This window comes from Euprymna scolopes, chromosome 37, assembly GCF_053919585.1.
Source record: "Euprymna scolopes isolate OS-2025 chromosome 37, ASM5391958v1, whole genome shotgun sequence".
Classification (NCBI taxonomy): domain Eukaryota; kingdom Metazoa; phylum Mollusca; class Cephalopoda; order Sepiida; family Sepiolidae; genus Euprymna; species Euprymna scolopes.
This window is the reverse complement of record NC_136518.1, coordinates 11,690,972-11,713,343: the sequence shown is the minus strand read 5'-3', so window position 1 is coordinate 11,713,343 and position 22,372 is coordinate 11,690,972. Positions and strand designations below refer to the sequence as shown.

Sequence of the window (22,372 nt, the reverse complement as noted above, 5' to 3'; positions counted from 1 at the left end):
ATTAAGTCAGATCCATGTCCAAGGAACCTATATTTAAAATTTCAATTGTTTATACCCAAAATTGGCGGAGGAGTTTGATAGAGTTCTCAAAGGTCAAATCGTTGAACTTTAACCCCTTAACAGCCAAATTTCCCAAATCTCAGTACCCTGTATATCAAATTTTGAGTCTGTAGACTTAAAATTGACAGAGTTATTGTGTAGGGAAATGTACACACACACACATACATACACTTCACTTTTATAGATATATAGATAGACTAATAGATTAAACAAAAATATATACGTATACATAAATATATATGGAAACAATTTTTTGTTTACTGTAAAGATTTTTCGCAAATATTATGCAAGTATAAATCATGTAGAATATCCACATGAATATAATTACACGTAATAGTTAACTCTAGATGATCATCCCATAAGAAAACCAAAAAAACTAATAGGGAATTAATTGAAATGAATGTTTAAAAGAATATGCAATTTAGCTAGATCTTTTGCTAGTGAATGCATTTCCACAATCCATATATAAGAAAATTGTATTTTCTTTTTAAATAAATAGAAAAGAGGGTTTTTAATATGAATATCAATACACACAAAAGAAAAACGAATTTATAGGAGTATATATATATATAATATTATGGACTCGATTTCGACGTATGAGCTTCCACCACAACAACCAAGTTGTTCGTAAATCCACGCAGATGATTTCTTTATAGTGGTGAAGGCTTTGTGTAGAACAAACCACAGTTTTTGGAATTACTGCTAACCTTTGTTGGTGCACATGACTTCCACAGGACAGAGTACACCGTAGACTGCAGGTTTCCTTCTCCTAGATGCATGTCATAATAAAGACTAGAGGTATTAATGCTTCCAGCGTATTAATGCGTCCCCAGATACCAATCTGGAAATTTCTACGACTCGGTGCGGTACATTCAGCATTTACCCTTCCCAAATGGTCACCCATCTGGTACTGGCTAGGCTCAATGTTACTTAACTTTGGTGATCTGGTGAGAACCGGTGTGTCAATGTGATTGTGCCATAGTGACCTTGTTTGTCTGTCTGTGTGTTGGGGGAGCAGCCTCTACCAAACTACTCTGTCAATTTTTGCTCTACAGACTTGAAACTCGATATATAGAGGGTTTGGACCTGTGGAACAAATTTAATTTGGTTTTTAGCCACTAAAAATAGCTGCTATGGAGTCAAAAAAAATTTTAATTTGAACTTAGCAAGTGTAAATTGACTTACATTGCTTTTCTACGTATGAGCAAATATACATTTATACATTAATATTGGTTAAATTTTAGAGTTTTGATATCCCTCTGCTGTTAGCCCAAACACTAACGAATAAGGTTGTAGAGCTACATGTTTTGGTTTCGATTCTAACTGATGGCACTCTCATCATTTTATTTTTTTTTTATTTCTGGAATCACTACTATATATTGGGTACAATATAATAATCAAAGAGTATTAGCTCAATAATAATAAATATGAAATCTGTATAAATTAAAATTTCATATTTAAGCATATTTTATGACCAGGCAACGCCGGGTGGCCTGCTAGTCCTATACATAAGAAAGCTCAGTCCTTTTCCCTCCATACCTTTCTAGTCGCTATTTACTTGCTTCCCCACAAGGGCAAAGTCATTTTGATTATTATTTTTTTTTTGTTCTCATGTAAAGTTCAACACTTATTATATAAGGCAACCATTCGCCCATGTATGGAGTACTGTTGTCACATCTGGGCTGGTGCATCTGCTGCTTGTCTCTCGCTCCTGGACAGGGTTCAAAAAAGAGTCGCAAACCTGATAGGTCCTGAACTGTCATCTAGGCTTCAACCTCTGTCCCATCGACGAGATGTTGCATCCCTCTGCCTGTTCTACAAATACTTTAATGGTGAATGCTCTGACGAACTGCAAACACTTGTACCTCCCCGACGTAACTACCCCCGACAAACCCGACAAGCTACTAAGTCTCATCCCTTTACAGTGGAGATCCCTAGGTGCAAGAAAGCCTTTTACTCCAATAGTTTCTTCCCCAGAACTGCGGGTCTTTGGAACTCCCTTCCGGGATTCTGCTTTCCCAACTGCAATGATATGCAGAAGTTCAAGTGTAATGTTAACAAACATCTTTCTACTCTTCTCCCTTCATAATGACCCCACTAATTAATTCCCTAATAGTAGCCCCCTGCTTCAAAGTGGCACTGTGCCTTGTTTGGGGTAAAAATTGAATAAAAAAAAAAAAAAAAAAAAAAAAACACTTGTAATTCATAAATCAATTTTGCCAATTTTCTGTAGTATAACATTGATTTTAAGTAAAAATCTTTTTTGGTACAAGAAAATTAAAAGCAATGGCCGCCAGCGATTAAATCATTGAATTAAGTTTCCATTTTCAAGACTTAATAAAAGAAATTGAATTTAAATTAATATGACAGCGGTGAAATTTTATTTAGGCTTTTCTTCAGATATAACTATTTATTATAAAATAATTATGCTCGTCTGAGTTCCAATCTCTGGTCCTCCCTCGCCAATCTTTCACAAAAAACACCCATCTAGCTGAAACCACTGTCAATAATTTTCTCCATTCTTTATCTGTGCCTAAATCAAAACGTAGATTCCATGAACGAAGCTTCTTTCTTAGAAGTGCATGCCTGTACAACTCTCTTCCGTTTGTCTGTTTCCCACCTGATTACAACTTTCTTCAAGTTCAACATAAACAAATTCCTGATAAACCGTCCTCTTAAGTAAGACACTTTATCAAATCTCCATTACTAACGATTACTATGATATTATCCCATTGATTACTGTACACGCAATAACCCTTATCTCCAAGTGGCTTCTGGGCCTCCATAAATGGTGACTACCATGTAAAAAAAAAAAAGAAAAAAAAAAATATTAAATAAAACGTTATAATTTTTCTTTTTGGTGCTGCTTCAGAATTTGAACCTAACCAAACCGACTTCTTCCAAACTCAAACTAAGGTTGGTTGGTTGTTTTTGTTTTACGGCATATCAACCCTTTTTAGGTTATTTAATACCGAATCCAGTGATTTTGAAGAAAAAGATTTTAATAGAATATATTTGTTTTTTGTTTTTTTTAAGTCAGTTTTTATTCAACCCATAGTTGGGACCCTAACAGGTACTACCACTCCGGGTCAGAGTGGACCTGGGAGCAATGGCAATTAAGGGCTGGCTCCACACTCCTCAAAGCCTGCAAGCTGGGGCTTCACCATCAGATATAGTTTAAGGTCATATCCAGGACCTTAAGCTAAGGGGAATGATAGCTTATATATCACTACTACTACTATGACAAGAACAAAAAAAAAAATATTTATCATGATATATATAGAAATTCCCTTTTTTTTTTTCTGTCTTTCTTTCCACTTTTCAACCAATCAAATCGGAGAACCAAAAAATAAAAAGTAAATAAAAAGTGCAAAAGAAGAAGTTGGGAGGAGAGAAGGTAAACCGACTAGCCTATGCTGCTTTGGCCTTGAATAAAACCACTTTAAACTGGAAATATGGTCACATATCCTAGAGAAAAATAGAGATTTTGACCATCTGTCAGTAACAATTTTTTCGGCAGTCACAATTTTTTTTTTTTTAACGTAATAAATATATTGCAGAATTTGCTTCCTTTTAAGATCTTAACAAAGGTTTTATCATTTTAATTTTATTTTATTACTAGCCAGCCGCCCAGCGTTGCCCGGTCATAAAATATGTATAAATATTATATTTTAATTCATAGAAACTGAGACATGTGCATGCGAATATTAGTTTGTTTTTTTTTAAACAGTTCATTTCTTGTAAGTAGAAAAAAAAAATACTTGAGCTGAGATCGAAACCAAAACCTAAAGACAAGGAGTCAAGTACAATAACCATTAAGCCAGCTTGACACATTCTTTAAAAAGTGTTTTCAAACCTACTTATTCTTAACATAATGTAATCTTAATGTGAACGATTTATGCATGCACATTCGTGAAACAGCTAGCAAACAGATAAAAATCTGATGGCCCCATGCACCAATTTTTCAATTTTGACTCCTTAGCAGCCATTTTCTTTTTCAAATGAAAACCAATTAAAAAGTTTTTCACATGTCTGAATACACTATATACCAAATTTCAAGTCTTTAGATCAAAAATTCATTGAGTATATAGGTTGAGAAGTGGCCTCACACATGCATACATTCTCACTTTTATATATACACATATATATATGTTTTATTTTTTTATTACCATTTTATCTGTTTGGATGTTGGACCGTGTTTACGATCTAACAGCCTCGTCAGACCTTACAGAAAATAAAACACATATTTGCTCTGCAATAGTATTGAGCACTCTCTTCAGATTTTTACTAATTACCAGTTTTACAATATATATATATATATATATATATATATATATATATATATAGTGATTTAAAGGTTATGAGGGTTTTTTTGAAGCACGAAAAACGATGTTACTTTTTGTATTTAATATTTTTATCGTTATTTTTTTATTTCAAGCGGACCTCCGCTCTTGGTCACAAAAACGTATTGATTATATATATATATATATATATATATATATATATATATATATACACACACACACATATACAGAGAGAGAGATTATACCAGTTATATAGTTGATCGAGTTGTCCTTCAGAATGTGCTTCCAAATTTTAAGGAGAACAAAAGTGGACTACTGGGTGTAACATGCTCTTGTTTCATCAGTCATAACTCACTTTCCTTATTTTGTTCTTTAGTTCTCACATTCCATGAGTGATGTTTCTGACAAAAGGAAAAAAACTGCTGTTTTCTTGGTTGGAATTTATGCATGTAACATTTCTAGTTGGCTATTTTTTTTACCTGAAGTAGGATATATATATATCAGGTTAAAAATATCCCAAAGTAAAAAAAGGAAAAAAAAAAATTGAATTTAACAAGGTTGTTGATAGTGCTCAATAAAAAGAGCAAGATATTATTTTATTCAATTTAAGTACAAAAAAAATCACCATTAGTCGCTATAATAAAACTACTGTTTCAATCAAAATAGATTTTATCAGGAAACCATAGACTCAGCAAGCAAGTCTTTTTATGAAAGAAAAGAAAAACCTTAGGGCTTATTTTTAATTTTGAAAATAAAAAAAAACAGTCTTTCTTTTCTTACATTAAAAGACTTGCCGATAATAACCTGAGCCTATGGCTACCTAATGAAATCTATTTTAATTAACACAGTAGTTCTATTGTAGCAACTAATGGTAATTTTACTTACCTAAATTATAGATATATATATACATATATATAACTAGCGGGGGGTACCGGGCGTTGCCCGGATGTTTGTAGGTGTGTGTGTTTTTTGGTAAATGAAAAGAAAAATCGTTGGCCGGGTGTTTGTTTTAATAAAAAAAACGAAGCCTTGACGCGCAGTTGGAAAATAATAAACTGTGAAAAAAAAAACGTGCGATGTTTAACGGCAGGTGCCCGTTTTTGACGAGTTAATGATGTCAACTTTGAGTGCGGGATAGTATTTTATTTACCGCGAGTCTGTTTGCTTCTTTTTTTTTATACAAAAAAGCTTAATGCACATGCGGTGATCGAAAATTGTTGAATATTTATCTTTTCAAAGTCGGGCAAATTAAATAGACAGGCGACCCCGGTTGTTAACTCGTAGATATTATCATTTAGGTGCGATATAAAGAGTTTTAAGAAGTTGTGAGGTGACCGATCGGTTCTCGGAAAAAGCCTTTCTTGGACATACACGAAAACGCACACACACACACACACAAACATTTTCGCTTTTATATTTATAGATTTATTGTTTAAATATTTTTTACATGCATAAAATTAAGTTATCTATGCATGTAGAAAATATTTACATAAATATTTATATAATAAATTAATCACAAATAATATGTCCCAAAAATGTGGGGGTGACTAGAATATAAACAAAGGGCAGATAACCTCTCCCTTTTAAGTACTCAGGGAGTGAAAAAAAAAACCCACCACAGAATAGCTTATCAAAAAATAAATAAACAATCATATATATATATATATATATATATATATATATATAAGTGGTTTTTGTTTTGATTTTTTAAACGATAGTAATGTCTATGTCTCCGCCTCGGAGAACCGGTGTTTTTCTTAGAAAGTCGCCCTTTTTTTTATATGGATGTATTATTTATTTATTATTTATTAAAAACAGTAATCTACGGACACACGTGTTTCGGAGCCCTACTCCTCTTCAGTGTAGCTTGTCTGTTGGTAGGATTCGAACCTTGGACCTTATGTATTTCAGTCCAGCGCCCTTATCCACTCCGCTATGTTGCCATAGACGATTTACTGCTTCGTTTTTATCGTTCATCTGTTTAAGTGGTTTTTGTTTTGATTTTTTAAACGATAGTAATGTTTATGTCTCCGCCTTGGAGAACCGGTGTTTTTCTTAGAAAGTCACCCATTTTTTATTTGGACGTATTATTTCCGTAGATTACTGTTTTTAAAAAATAATATATATATATATATATATATATATATATATATATATATATATATATATTGCTCCTTATATCAAGTGGTTTAATATCTTGTCTGGACCGATTTACATAAAAAAATGTTTTAAGAATTTTATATCTATGATCTCTTTTGTTACTGAAGTTGATATAACAGCATATCCCGCATAATAAATTTGTGAAAATCGGAAATTATCCATTTGATTCAATGAAGCCTAAAGTATTTGGTTCTGATCTAGGCAACAGTTTCCATGGAGTTATTGTCTATTTATTACTTACTTTAATTTATCATTAATTTATTTATTTAGCATGCTCTTGTTCAGTCAGCGATAACTGGGTAGAAGTCCTAATTAATTTGCAATTATATTTTGAGTGTCGCCTGCACTGAGGATTTACTTTCTATAAGAGTGTAACTTATAACTGAATTTTACCAAGTACTTTATCCGCTATGCCACGGTATATTTATCTTGTATACATTTGTATTAAAATATATTTGTACACAGTAAAAAAAAAAAATAGAGGGGGTGAGGACATGAAGCTTCATAACTTTTGCTTCCCTCATTTTATCCATCTATTATTCATCAAGCATTTATTGTTCACTAGTGTTTGACCTTGAAGTAGGATTTTTTTTTAATTAGTAACTCCTTACATTAAGTGGCTACTTGCTTTGTCTGGAGCGATTTCTATAAAAAAAAATTAAAAAAAGAGAGAATTGTCCTCCCCATACTCTATATAGAAAATTATATTACCTTTTTTTTTGAAAGAAGGAGCAGGGGGATACATCCTGCTTATAAATCTTAACCAGACTTGACATTACTTAATTTCAGTAACCCAACAACAACAAAAATCCACTGCTTCAATATTTGTTCTTTAAGAAATTGACCATTATTAAACCGGAATTATCATCTACAAAGTTCAATGCATACCTGATGTTTTCTCTGCCCATCAGTTGCATGGGACCATTCAAGTCACAATGCACCAGTAATAGGATTTTCATGATCTTCTTGTCTGACATCTTGTTTTTGTACTTTGGTATTTTACCTTCTGTACAAGCGTCGCAGTTAAGTTTTTAGAAGTTTTTTATTTTCATTCCCTCAACAACATTCTGCAACTTTTTGATATCTGGAATATTGCAGTGCCCAATTTTATGCCATGGTGGTGGTTTTTCATGGGGCTACACTGTTTAAATAATAATAACCGTTTGAATTGTAAAGCATGTTTAATTTCAAAAGAGTCTTCAGTGGGTAGCTGTTCTGTATAAGTCTCGGACTTTATAATTTTTCAGGCAAAGAGTAAAAGATCTTTCTCATGTTGACACGAAAAAATAGTGTGGGGAAGGCTAAAGGATTCAATATTTTTATGGAGCAATTCTGCTTTCTGATTGGTTGCTAGCAGAATATGGCTCCATTTGATTGGTCAGTTCCTATCAACAGTGTCTATAAGTAGAACCTTCCAACTTTCGGTGATCATACCCTTTTTATCATGGCACAAATATTGCAACACATATCATAACTTATTATTTACTAGCAGGGGGCTCCTGACCTTACCGGGTCCTAAAATATGCTTAATATTTTAATTCATGCAGATTTTGTACTTATTATTACAGAATCTATTCTCTATTGAATATATATATATATATATATATATATATATATATATATATATATATATATATATATATATCCCAAAACTGTGTTTCATGGTAAACAACTGATGACCCTTTAAATTAATATTAGGACTATTGTGAATTCGAGAGAGCAAGTTAATGCGTTGATTGCAGGTGATTAAATGGCTTACTGACTAAACAGTTTTCCAATGAATGATAAAAAATATAAAAATTAATTTTTTTTTTTTTTTATAGTTTTACAAGTTAAAAAACTTCCAAGACTATATATATATATATATATATATTCAGCCACTTTGATGAGCCATAGATGACAAAACATGTGTCAGTGGATGATTATATTTTAAAAGCACTAATATATATATATTAGTACTGATTTCAAAAGTTAAAAAAAAAAAAAATGGCTTGATTGCCATCAGCTAGAATCGAAACCCAAACATTTAGCACTCCAGTTGCATTTGTAACCGTTTGAGCTAATCTGACAGATAGCTAAGAAAGTTATAAAATTAAATTACTTTTAGCTATGGTTGGTTTACGCATGTGCAGACTAATAAAAATGTTGGCAGTTTGAAATGAACATTTCGCATTTCAACTCGCCAACTTTTGCACGCACTGTTCATCCAAGCAAAAATTTTACTCGTTATAAACAATCGTTTATGCCTATTTTTTCCTGTTAATTTAAGTGTTATGTGACTAGTAATATAAGACTTTATCGGTTAAATATTCACAGACAAATAAACGGACATACATACATCTGTTTATATATAGATTAGTAAACCGCTATAAAATATGTCATAATCATGTTGACACGCCGGTTATTGTTAGTTAAGCAACGTTAAGCTTGGTTAGTACTAAAATGGGTGACCATTTGAAAATAGAAAGTGTTGTATGTAGGAGAATGCAGACACCTCCCTGCAAAAACCTAACGTCATATGTGATTCTAGATCGTCAGTTTTTCTTGTGAATCGAAGCAGCATGTTGTTAGGATGAATAAAATGTAATTTGATCTGATTTCTCCCAGAAAATACTTTGTCTGTCTAGGTCAGAATTATTTTCAAATACCTGCTGTCTTAAAAAAACGGACATAACTCTTTAATCCATCCATATTTCCCTTTTGATTGCAAAAAAAAAAAAAAAAAAAAAAATTACTCATTAAGAAAAGCTTTGGTCTCCCATAAAAGATGTTGAAATGAAATATGCACTTAGTTTCAGTAAATGTGCAAAATGTTTTATCTTCCCTGTTGTTCTTATAGCTTTTGTTTTCCCTCCAATTTTTGTTTCATGTTCCTGCAGTAACACCCTTGTAAAATAATCGTCACCTGCCTTTGCATGTCGACAAATCCTACCCTACCTCTTTACCTTTCTTTATTTTGATCCTATTTTTTATGTGATAATACAAGTGATCTTTACTCCTATTCCACCTTTTTTTTTATATAATCTCCTGGAACCAATTCTTTTTTTCTTCTTTTCTTTTAAGAAAGAGATTAGAATTTTATTTTCAGGAACTTTTATTATTATTATTAAAAAAAAAAAAATCTCCCCTGAAATCTGTTATCTTCTTTGAAATCCAACTAATCTCCTCTTCATTTTAAACTTAAAATTGCTTAGAAAGTTCTGAGCGTTTTTTAAAGACGAAAAAGAAATAGGAGTAAAGTGTACTATCTGATCTGATACTAAACTTCATCTCTTCTGTCATTGGTCAGTGAAGGAGAAATTGCTTTAGACCGAGGCTGTTTTTATTTTATTTTCTAATCCAAAGTGACCCTTGTAATGAGGCAGCTGGGATGTATAAAAAATCAAGTATATAAACAGGGATCTATGGGCAAATTTATCTTTAGTTGACCTTTGACAACTAAATATTTTCGTTTACTAGCCAAACCCACATGATTTTTAGAATATGACATCTTTGTTCTCTAACGAGTATGTACATCATAAATATTTTAATGTATATTTTTAAACAAGTGTAATTCTTAATATACAACAAATTTTATATTTATACTTGAAGCTATAAACATTCTAATTTCTTCAGATGTTTTTTTAAACAGCCTTCGATAAAAAAAATAGTATATTGTTCTATTAAACATTTATTGTTTAAATAATTTTACTTTGTTCGTTTTATTAAAAAAAAAAAAAAGTTGAAAAGATATTTTTCACTCAGTAGTGAGCTTTGGAAGATTGTCAGTGAAAGAAATGCAATCGCCAAAAGATAAGCGTTTCATTATTTCTAGTCGCCACTTTGAAAAATCAAAGTATCTGAAAGGAGGCCATTAATTGATCCAACATGATTTCATCGATGATTTGCATAGGCCAATCGATCCCCTTGTCTTAAAAGGTTTAGAAGACCAATCACATACATCTAATAAATTCAGACATATTGATCCGTGATTTTATCAATAGATCAGCAAAGCCAGAGGATTTTTTTTCCCTTAACCTCAAAATCAACAGAGATTAATTAAAAATGGGTTGATATTCCATAAAAGAAATATCAGTCGCCATCAATTAAATAATTTCTTTATTTTTTTTCTTAGTTTAATTAGACATATTAATCCAACGGCACGATCATGTTGACATACAAGTTCTCATCAAATCAACTGAAGTTAAGCAACGTTGAGCCTGGTCAGTACTAAAATGGGTGACCATTTGGCAATGTCAGGTGCCATTATGTGCTTTCCGCTTATCTCTACATTGTTTCCAGTTTCTTCTTGCCACTGGAATCAGTTAGTGTCGACTCAGGCGGCCAATGGTTATAGATTGTACAACCCTTGCTTCACTATTACACATGCTAGCACTCTTACTCTCAAGACTGCTTAGAGGCCATTAATTGATCCAACGTGATTTCATCAATGGATTAGCACAGGTTGATCGGTTGCTTTGTCTAAAAATGTTAAGAAGACCAATCACATGTTTCCAATAAATTTAGACATATTGATCCAACATGATTTCATCAATAGATCAGCAAAGCTAGAGGATTTTTTCTCCTCAGCACCAAAATCAACAGAGATTGGAGCATTCTTGTAAAAACCTGTTCCCTATTGATCATAATGTAATGCTAGGTCTGTGCAGTTCTAGGAGGTCCACATTCTTTGTGAAGGGATTATGTTGCAGTATTTTTTATATAATTGGAGGGTATTGTCACCAAAAGTTGGGAAGGTTCTACATATAGACACTGGCGATTAGAACTGACAAATCAAATGGAGTCACGTTCTGCTAGCAACCAATCAGAAACTAGAATTGCTCCATAAAAATACTGAATTTTTTAGCATTCCAGCACGTAATTTTTTTGTCTCAACATGAAAAGGATCATTTGCTCTTTGCCTGCAAAATTATAAAGTCCAGGACTTGTACAGAACAGCTACCCACTGAAAATCCTTTATCTTCAGAACTTGTACAGAATAGCTACCCATCAGAAACTCTTTAGATATTAAACATGGCTTTCGATTCAAGAGGTTAGTTTATTGCTAATCACCCAAGACACCTCTGCTGGAGAATGCCAAAGGGGCTGCACAGACATTCTTTGGAGCACTGACTTTTCAATCCCACTTTCCGACCTTAGTGTCACATTTTTCACGGTGGGAGAGAAATATCCAGCATAAGTCAATCGGTCACTTTGTCATAAAAGCTTTTGTGTAACATAGCACATATGAGCACGTGAAAATAGCAGCAGCAGTTGAAGGATAGACAGCTAGCGAAAGTATTAGCAGCAGCCATTTTGAGCACGTATGTAAATTAACAAGTGTGCATCATAAGAAAACGGGGTAGCATGAGGAGAGAAGCAAAGTGCACCAAGAAAGATGGACATGTAAAAAGCCGAAGGCAAGAAATGACTAGCTATAGCCAGTATAAGGTCAAGAGAAAGAAAAACGTGGGCCAAGTGAGATGGGCGTGTGGCCTTTTGGTGGTGCTGGTGGCGAGAAACTTTTAAGCTGATGTCAAGATGACAAGGTTTTGTTAATCTCACCGAAGACGAAATGAACAGTAAAAAAAAAAAAAAAAAAAAACAGGCATTGTTTGGAAAATAAATAAAATAAAATTGTTTTTAAAAATGCCTTTTGCTAAAACAGAAAAAAAAAAAAAAAACGAGTCACATTTATTAATTTTTGTTTGTTTGTTTCTTCGCAACAGTACCAGACAACGTGGGAGTCCGAGAGAGATTTGGAGTATAACAAATATGGTTCAAGTGTAACGGCCACATTACATTTCAATCGATTTAAAAGATCAATCACACGCATCCAACCTAAATATAAAAAATAAGGAAATGACGTACACCATACGCTTGCTGTGCTCTGAATGTCTTCTTTTCGTGGGTTTGGATTCATTGAAAAAGTTCCTAGAAATTGACTTAATAAACATTCAAAAAGTTATTAAAAATCTCACTAACAACCCAGAGCACCTTTTTGATGGCCATGTGTCACCAAACCTGAATATACCTGCATATCATGACGTATACCTTTTTCATTTTCTTATCTGATCCTCATTGTAACCTAATCCTATACAGATCTATACAGATTTAGACCAAGGCTGTTTTTATTTTATTTTCTAATCCAAAGTGATCCTTGTAATGAGGCAACTGGGATGTATAAAAATTCAAGTATATAAACAGGGATCTATTAAGAGAAAATCCAGGTCGTCCACAATTGCCGTACATCCAAACAACATGACATTAATACATGTATACGCAAACGGTTGATCCTTAGACCATTATTATTCCTCAAGGTACCGATGAAAAATTGGTTTCAGCATGTTACAAACTGTACCATTATCTTCAATAAGTTTCCAGACTTTTTTCGTATGGGCACTTTTATTGATAGTACACACATGAAACTCGAGTCTTCTTTGAAGTAATCTCCTCCAGCTGTAATGCACTCGTATCATTCCAACAACTTCTGGAAGGCCTCATGGAAGTCCTCTTGTGCGGGCGTGCCAAGGACCCTCGTCATAGCCTCTTTCATCTCCTCAATTGTCTCTTAACGATACCCTCTAGGTTTTCCTTGAGCTTAGGGAATAACCAAAAGTCACAGGGAGCAAGGTCTGGACTATAGATAAGGTGAGGAACTGTCTTAATACCCATCTTGGTTATATAGTCTGTGGCAAGGATGGAGGTGTGGAATGGTGCATTTGCGCAAATTTCCACATCTTTAGTTCCTCACAAATAATTGTGTGTACAGTTCCCACACTGACATCAAACTTAACATTTATTGTCTCTATAGTCACACGACTGTTCTTATAATCTTTATTTGGCCATTCAACTCTGGTGTTCTGACTTCCTTACTCCTCCCACACCTCTCATCATCCCTGCCTTCCTCGAATCTCTTATACCACTCAATATCAAATAATCATTATACACTGTGAAATTTACTTTATGTATGAAAACCAAAGAGGGGAGATATAGCATATGAAAAATATTTGGAATCAAGTCTCCTCTTGCTGTTATTTCAGATCATTTAAAACCATAGCAGCAAGTTTTAGTCTCCTCTTCATCAAGGCCAGAGGTTTTTGGGAAATATCAGATATTTTCTAATTCAAATGCAAAACTAGGAAAACAAATAACTATGATTGAAACATTTTATAACTGTAAAAAAGTGCAAAAAATAGGCTCTGGGTGATGAATGATCTCCCTTAATGTGCAAGCTTAAGGGCAAATGTCACATAGCCCACTACACAATTCAGGTCATTATCTTTCCAACGAGCCTTTATTTGTTAAATTCTGGTCAATAATCATTGAGATTTAGAACTTAAAAAATTGCCAAAAAGGTGGTAATCTTTGGTTCTATGGGACAAGACTACATGAAAATTTGCAGGCTTTTTGAAGATTATAATACTATTCTATAGTTAAAATTTTATGACAATTGGTAAAAAAAAACAACTATATTTTCAAACTAATAAAATATACCTAAATTTGCCTATATTCGTATATATAGTGTCTTGCAGGCCAGCTTCAGTTTTGCTGCTTCCGTTGTCTCCCCCGTGGCATTGCCAGGCCACTAATATATAATTTGAATTTGTTTTTCACGATCTCAAATTTTAACGTGTTGACATAATTTCTAGCAAACTTTTCAACCTTATCGACTAAAGCTAGAACATTATGTTTTGGTTTAGATTCTAGCTGATGGCACCCAAGTCATATTTTTTTTAACTTTTGAAATCATCCTTATATATGGATAAAATATAATAAATATGAAATCTGCATGAATTAAAATATATTTAAGCTTACTGTACAACCAGATCACATCAGGAGAGGGGGGGGACATTACTCTGTATTGGGTACAATATAATAATCAATTTATAATAATAAATAATAATAATACAAAATCTGCATACATTAAAATAGCATATTTAAGCATATCTTACAACCGGGCAATGCAGAGCAGCCTATATATATATATTTATATTATAAACTAGCAGAGAAAGCCAACGTTGCTTAAAATTGAATTATCAAAACCTACTCTTTCTTTGTTACCAGGTCAATTCTATTGTTTATTGTTTTTAAAATTGAATTCCTAAATCTATTTTATTACATAAATATCTCTAATTCATAAACATTCCTAAATCTAAGTTAAGATTCCCCCCGTTAGATTTTTAACAATTTTTTTTAGCTAAACATTCCTTTCTTTCGAAACATTCTCTCTGCATATCTTTTTCTACATAACAGTTAGTAAATAATCGTTCAGACCTTTGGCATTGCCTGCCACAACATAACGCAGATACTACACTGTGATCATAGCCAAAAGGCCCAACATAACAAATAAGACAGATTTTTGCTTGTGAGTCATTTTTATTTTGGACGCTACGTTGTTTGCGTGCATTTTTGATAGGTGTTGTTTGTCTCTAGTGTTGTTGGTGAAGAGAAGAAACAAGGGCTAGTGTTTTTGCTAATAATACAAGCAAATGTCGATACTTGTTAGTAAAAGGAACTACTTAACCAAACATAAGTCATTCTTGGTTTTTGGTACAGACACATTTTTCAGGAAAAATCTATCCGGCCTTGACAGAGTTCAAAACTGGCTTCGGAACCTAGTAGGTGGTGCACTTTTCTAACTCTCTGCAACCTCTTTCCTGCAGAAGAAACGTTGCAAGCCTATTTCTGTTCTGTCATTATTTTCATAGTAAGTGCTCATCTGAGCTTCAATTTATGGTCTCCCCCCCCCACATCAAACTTTTGCAAAAATAAACAACACTCATTTAGTTACAACCATTATTAACAATTTCCCTCCACAGTATCTGCGCCTAAATCTAAATTCCATGATCAAAGCTTCTTTCCTAAAACTGCTCGCTTGTGGAATTCTGTTCAACTGGTCTGCTTTCCAGATAACTACAATATAGTCGTATTCAAGTCTAATGTAAACAAGTTCTTGTTGAGATTTACCCTTAAATAATCAAATTCTACACAATTTCAACCACTAGCGATCACTACGCTGCTGTGTCAGTGACCACCTTACACTCATTAACGCTTATCCTCGAGTGGCCTATACGCCTTGATAAATGGTGACTCTCTTGTACAAAAAAAAAAAAACAACAAATTTACAAAGCAATAAATAAAATTTAAAAACACCTTTGCATCAATTTATGCAGAGCTTCTTTTTTTTTCTATCTGATTGGATTATTCGGACGACTACTTAATGGTTATTTCCACAATATTTCAATCAATGTAACCTCTGATCTTCTTCAGGTGCATTTCTGAATTGAACTCTTATTTGATCCATTGAAGGAGATTGTTTTTATTCTATCAGCCATGACCAGGTAGAAATGTTATTCTTAGTTATTACTGCCATTAATAAGGATTGAACTTTATAAATTTTGAAGATTTATAATTTTTTTTTGTTTCTTTTGCTCATCTTGAATAAGACATATTGCCACAGGGTTTTGTGTTAGGGCAACCTGGGTGAGGAAATCAGCACCTTTGATCCTTGCCCATACAGCGTAATAGTTAAAGATATTGATTAGCTATGTATGATCGATTATGTTTTGCGACCGTTACTTTTTTTACCTGTAACTTGATGGAAATTATCGAGCCGATATTGTCGGCAATTTTGTTTTTGTCTGCCATGGGTAAGGATCTGAACAAGTACCTATGTATGCTTTGTTCGGGGATAAAAAAAACCTTGGCATTTTTTTTTTTTTTTTGAATTTATAAGTTATAATACAACCCAGAATTTTTATTTTTAAATAAACATTTATTTAAAAATTTTAAATCAACTTAGTTCCGACACTATTCTTCTTCGTCAGACATGGAAACAGTTTGTGTTTTTGTTTTTTTTTTCCTTGTAGCATGGTGTCACAGAAAAAGCAACGTCTATGTGTTCTTAAATAGTGAATTGGGTTTGTTTTTACAATCTACAAATATTTGAAAACGTCTTCAAAAAAAAAAATATATATATATATATATATATATGTATGTATATATATATATATATATATATATATATATATATATATATATATAACAAATGTTACCAAAGGCAAGATAAATTTCTCTTCTACCTAGCTGGGAAGGTTTTTAATGTTTTTACTTAATGGAAAATGTTCATTTGGCTCGAAAAACAAGCAATGTCAACTGATACATGAACACAAGGAAAAATGGCTGCAATATATTTGTTACACTGCCAATTTTCTTGCGCTTACATACCAGTTGACATTACTTGTTTTTTGAGTCAAATAAACATTTTACCTTAAGTAAAAAACACTACAAACTTATCCAGTTAAGTAAAAAAGCAACTTATCTTGCCTTTGGTAACATTTATTTGTTATTTTTTAGATGAGGATTTGTTATTTGTATCATTTGAATTCATCGGACTACTGTTCTCATCTTGAGTGTCATTTTCACAACGTTTCGATCGATGTAACCTCCGACCTTCTTCAGGTGTATCTTGTTGAACTTGCGAATGTTTCTATTGAACTTAGAAATTTGGAAAGTATATATCAGAATGTTTCTATCGAACTTGGAAATTTAGATGGAACCCTTTATTTATTTATTTCATGGAGATAGCATATTCTTGTTTCATCAGCCATGATCGCAAGAACCTGTGCCACAGTGGTTAAAGTACTTGGAAAAATCAACTGTACAAGTAATAATCTCCTGAAAGTTGAAGGTTCAATTCTCAGTGTGGGCGACCAAAAACTACAATTGCAAATTACTTAGGACCTCTATCCAGTCATGGCTGATGGAACAAGAGCATGCTACCCCCGTGAAGTAAATAAAGGGTTCCGTTCGAAATTCTGTCCAAATTCCTGCATTCGACAGAAACATTCTCAAGTTTCACAAGATACATCTGAAGAAGGTTGGAGGTTACATCAACCAAAACGTTGCAAAAATGATACTCAAGATGAGAACAGTAGTCCGATGAATGTAAATTGGCTTCTTAACTGGATTTTTGAATAAATAAATGTTTATTGAAAAAATAAAGTCTGTCTTATATTGGCTTCTTAACTTAGAAATTTCAATTCAAAAATACACAATGCTTACCATCAAGAAAAAAAAAAATCTCCAATCTTTTTCTTTCTTTTTTTTTTAGAAGGACTATTTTTTATGTTTTTGTAAATTTTTGTTAGTTATTTTTTTATTTTTACTTGCAGATACAACGGATGCAGGCTATGCTAACAAAGATGCAAGCTCAACTGGAAACACAGAACAACAACAACATCAACAACAATAACAACAACGGTACTGGCAAACACATCAATGGTCAAGGTTAACGTTGGGAGAAACTGGCCTCCCGCCCCGCCCCACCCCGCAAATGGTCATCCAATGGTCGGAGATGGAATGATATGACCAGGAAATAAATTTAATTTTTTCTTTTTTTATTTTGAATCACAAATATTAATCTGTTAAACAAATACAGTAAACTATTCCAAAACAATTTTCCTTCTTTTTCTTCTAGATCTGACTCCAGCTCTGACTTTCTCTCCTGTTAAATATCTAGGTTTAATGGTAGAATATGGGCCTTTGGAAAATTTCACCTATTTCATTAGGCTGGTTACTAGTCTTAAATTGTAATTTTAGTATGGAAATAAAATCTTAGTTTAATTTTTAGTCATAAACCTGTAATTTTGATCCAAGATTTTTATCATACTTATAGTTATGTCTTAAATTCCAATTTTTTATTTTTTTTTTTTTCAGAAAAGGGTTAAAAAAAATGTCTACCATTTTTAATGTTTGCATAAAACAAAATCAATTTTTTTTATGACAAACCACCACAGTTCTCTTTCAAATCTGTACAAAAGTGAACTCCAAGTGTTACCACTCTAGACATGGCAGCAGGTACTCCATCTTAAGATATATCTTATGTAAAATGATTTGGCACTGGAACGGTTCAGTTCTTACTTGCCAAAGTTAGATAAAGCTAAAAGAAAGGAGTACAGAAGACACACAGGACTGAGCTAAGAATAATATATTTGTTTTGAATTATTAAATCAAACAATAATAAAGAAAAGTCCTTGCAAAACTAATTGTGTTTGCGGCTTTAAAAGTCCAACTATAATAATAAAAAAAGTTCTTTTACATCGACCCTTAGAATGTTCAGATTTAGGTTGTCATATTTAAAATTAAGTAGGAGAGGTTTCCTTACTTGTGGATTGGATAGCATCCCACTCGAAAAAAGAGGAAGAATGAAGGTTTATTGCATTCAGCTCAACAAGATTGATCAAGGAGAATTGTCTTCAACAGGGTTTTTTTTTTTATTGTTAGAATAGGAAGGGTGAACAAGGAGAGAATGATTTTATGGGAGAAAGAGAAGTAAATCCTGTTTTTTATATTTGTCACATCCGATTCTTAAATAGGTAGAGAATTGCATTAAAAGATACTTTCTGGAGTAGCAGAATGATCCAACGATTTTTACCCAGAAATTTTAGCAACATATTAGATATAAGTCTTCCATTTCAAATTAAAACATTCATTTCAACTGGAGCAATTTTTTTCTTTCTTTTTTTTTTTTTTTTTTTACATAAATTTTTATTTTTTGCTTTTGTCCCTATCCCTTTTCCATACACTTTTGTTTTTAAATGATTATTTAAAAAAAAAAAATATTTTCTAATTCGAATTTAAACGATTAAAATTCTAAGTAAAAACGTCTTCTGTATTTCAAATTAAAAATAAAAGCTAAAACTCTCCTCACTGTAGGGTGACTTTGGGCTACTAAAATAAGGTTTAAAATAGCTCTGCATGTCATTGTAAATATTTATTTACTAAGTTTATCTTAGTTTTTTTTTTTATCATATTGTCATCATTATGGATCCCACAAGTAGGATTGAAATCACAAACGGAGGTTAATGCTATTAATGAGATCAGCTTTGTTGAAAGCTCTGTACATTATTATATTATTTAGACTAGATTGCACGATGTTTTGATTATCTCCCCCTGATATTACCTCCCTTAAATAATAGGGCATTTTTATCATGTATCCAAATTCTTTCTCTTTTTTTTTTTTTTTATTTCAATCTATGTTGTTTAATCATATATATGCAAAATATTTTTTTTTAATGTTTTATGCAATTTAGCTAAACAAAATCAATATGAATGAACCAACGTGGCTCAAGTTTTTTTACTCAAAATAAATTTGCAAGTTCTTTTTCTCCCCGCCTCCAACCCAGTTCTGACGTCATAAATTAAAATTGATGAATATTATAAATTCGTCTTGTTTGCTTAAAAAACATAAAAAATAATTAAGTTTCCTAAAACGGGAAATAAATTATTTTATTATTATTATATTTTTTTTTTTTTTGGTGCTTGTATATGAAAACCCAACTGTGATATATGACAGGTAAAAATAAAACAGGAAAACTTTATGAAGTACTTACTTGTTATTGAAAAATATAAGCGTACACAGAAAATTATAGAAAATTAGCAATTAAAAAAAAAAAAAAAAAATTAATTTAGCCAGTTTATACTGTAATGATGCCAAAGGGAGACAATCAGTTATTAACTAAAACAAAAATCTGCTAATGGTTACAAAATAGATTCAGCTCATGCCTATGTTCAAAACTGAATTTTGTAAATAAAATATTTGATTATTTTCCATAATTTTTGGTGTATGCTAACTTTTTAAAAATAACAAACAAGTAGCACTTTATAAAGTTTTCCTATAATTATTTTATTTTTAGCTGACATATTGCAAAATCGGGCTTTCATACGCAAGCACCAGATTTTTAAATCTCAAATAAACGTATTGATAAAAATTTATGTCAACGAGGAGACACACATGTTAGGGTCCTTATTTACTTGCCTCCCAAATTAGACGCAAAATCAGTTTTTACAGCCTCCCAAAAAAAGGACCACTCTGAATTGCCCCGATCAAGAAGAATTTCTCCCACGCTGACCAAGGAGAAAGAAGTTACTGCACTTTGATCTCAGCCCGAAAACCAATCAATTTGTCTCGACTCAGTGTCAAACATACAAAAATTGAATTTTTGATCATAGCAAAAAAATATATATATATATATATATATATATATATATATATATATATATATATTTTCATAACGAATGCGATTCTCTTCACGCAAACAAATACATCTAAGCATGAGACAATCGCTTCCCCCAAGAATAGAAATACTATTTTGGGGCTATATCTCTCATCATGAACACATTATTTCGAAATTTTTTTGAGATGAGGATAGATAATTTGTATTATTTGGACTACTGGTCTCATCTTGGACATTATTCTCACAATGTTTCGATTAGTGTAACCTTAAACTTTTTTCAGGTGTGCCTCGTCAAAGTCAGAAATATGTACAGAATTTCGAACATAACTCTTTAATTCATGCGATTACGAATTACCCAGTCATGGCTGACGAAATGAGAACAAACTACCTGTATGGATTTAAAAAAAAGGGTTTGTTAAAAAATCTGTAGGGACGCATCTGAAGAAGATCAGATATTACATCAACCAAATTGTTGTGGGAATAACAAAAAAAAAAAATAAGAACAGTAGTTCAAATGTATTTAGTTATTGTATAAAAACATTTGTCAAATTTTCAAAGATTTGGTTCTTTTCTAGAATAGTGGCTCGACTGAGAAACAGCATTTATGTTTACTGTTGAATAGTATTCTGGGCAACGCCGGAATTGTTGCTGGTTGTGCACACATGCATATGGAGCTGGATGCACCACGCAAATATAGTGGAAATCTTTAAACCAACAAATCTCATCAAAAGTCAAAACAATTGAAAGAAGAGCGCAGAAGCTTTGAAATCAAAATTCTTCAATTGACAAGTTTGGAAAACAGTCATATTGAAATTTGGCCTTGGACGAATTTAATAAGGGCCAGTGGAATGGGTCATGGAAAAACGAAATTCTTATCAAAAGTTTTTGTAAATAAAAACAAATGCCAGCCAGTAAATTAGAGAGAAGGGCACCGAGACGACCAGTTGTTATTTTATGTCATCCACAACACTCCACCACGCCCCATCTCTCTCTCTCTCTCTCTCTCTCTCTCCATAGCACATTGAGAAAGAATTGAACAGCAAATAAATTGTCATTCCTTTTTATAAACTTACGTCAAGTGTTTTTGTGAAACAACTAATTGTCTTATATACATTCGTCAAGAACTTGAAACTCTATTTAACAGATTAAATAGACGACACGGTTAAAAACTAAAAAACTACAGTATAATGTAACAGTAAAAGCACATAGCAGCACCAATATTTGACAATGACTTATAAACTTAAAGCTAAAAATTATTTTCAAATTAATATTTTAAATACTTTCAAATTTAAATACTTTAAAATCATGTTCAAAGTTTCTAGATTTGATAACAATGGCTTTTAGAGATTTTTTTTATAAAAAAAATGGCTCTGCTGCTGTTTTTTTTTTTTTTTTTTCCTTCTATTTGTTTTATAGCCACAAGACATTTGGTAGTGATTTTGAAACAGAAAATGATTTCATTATCAAGTTAAATATCAAGGTACATTTTTATTTGAAAAAAGAAAAAAAATTATCAGAAGAGATACTGATCTAAAAAAGAACCAATTATTTATTTATTTAAGGAGAATTTTTAGAGAAGAATTATTTAAATTTAAAATAATTCCTATTTTACAACTGGAATCCAAAACTAATATTATCTGAGGGGAGAAAAAAAATGTTTACTGTAAAAAAGAAAAAGAAGAAAAGGCGGGAGGAAGGGAAGGGCAGTAGAAAAAAATTAAATTCCTTGATGTGTTTTTATGTTTTTCTCTTGAGAAAAAAAAAAGTTGAAACAAAATTTAAGGAAGAAAAAAAAACCCACAAAATTTGGTTGAAAGATCCGGAAAGAATTTTGTTCTCGATTTCTCA

The 22,372-nt window shown here is 32.2% G+C and overlaps 1 protein-coding gene and 1 long non-coding RNA gene across 13 annotated transcripts in view; one reads left to right on the top strand and one right to left on the bottom strand.

Moving 5' to 3' along the window:
* Nucleotides 1-19,044, top strand: part of LOC145261088 (septin-5-like) — a 494,396-nt gene extending 475,352 nt beyond the window's left edge. For all 12 annotated transcript variants that reach the window (XM_080119270.1, XM_080119272.1, XM_080119277.1 and 9 more), the window contains one exon: nt 17,681-19,044. In XM_080119270.1, the coding sequence (XP_079975396.1) occupies nt 17,681-17,800 (120 nt within the window). In that variant the 3' untranslated portion in view covers nt 17,801-19,044. The remainder of the gene's footprint in view (nt 1-17,680) is intronic.
* LOC145261089 (uncharacterized) overlaps nt 1-22,372 on the bottom strand; it is an 84,001-nt gene that overhangs the window by 48,839 nt on the left and 12,790 nt on the right. The gene's annotated exons all lie outside the window — the stretch shown is intronic.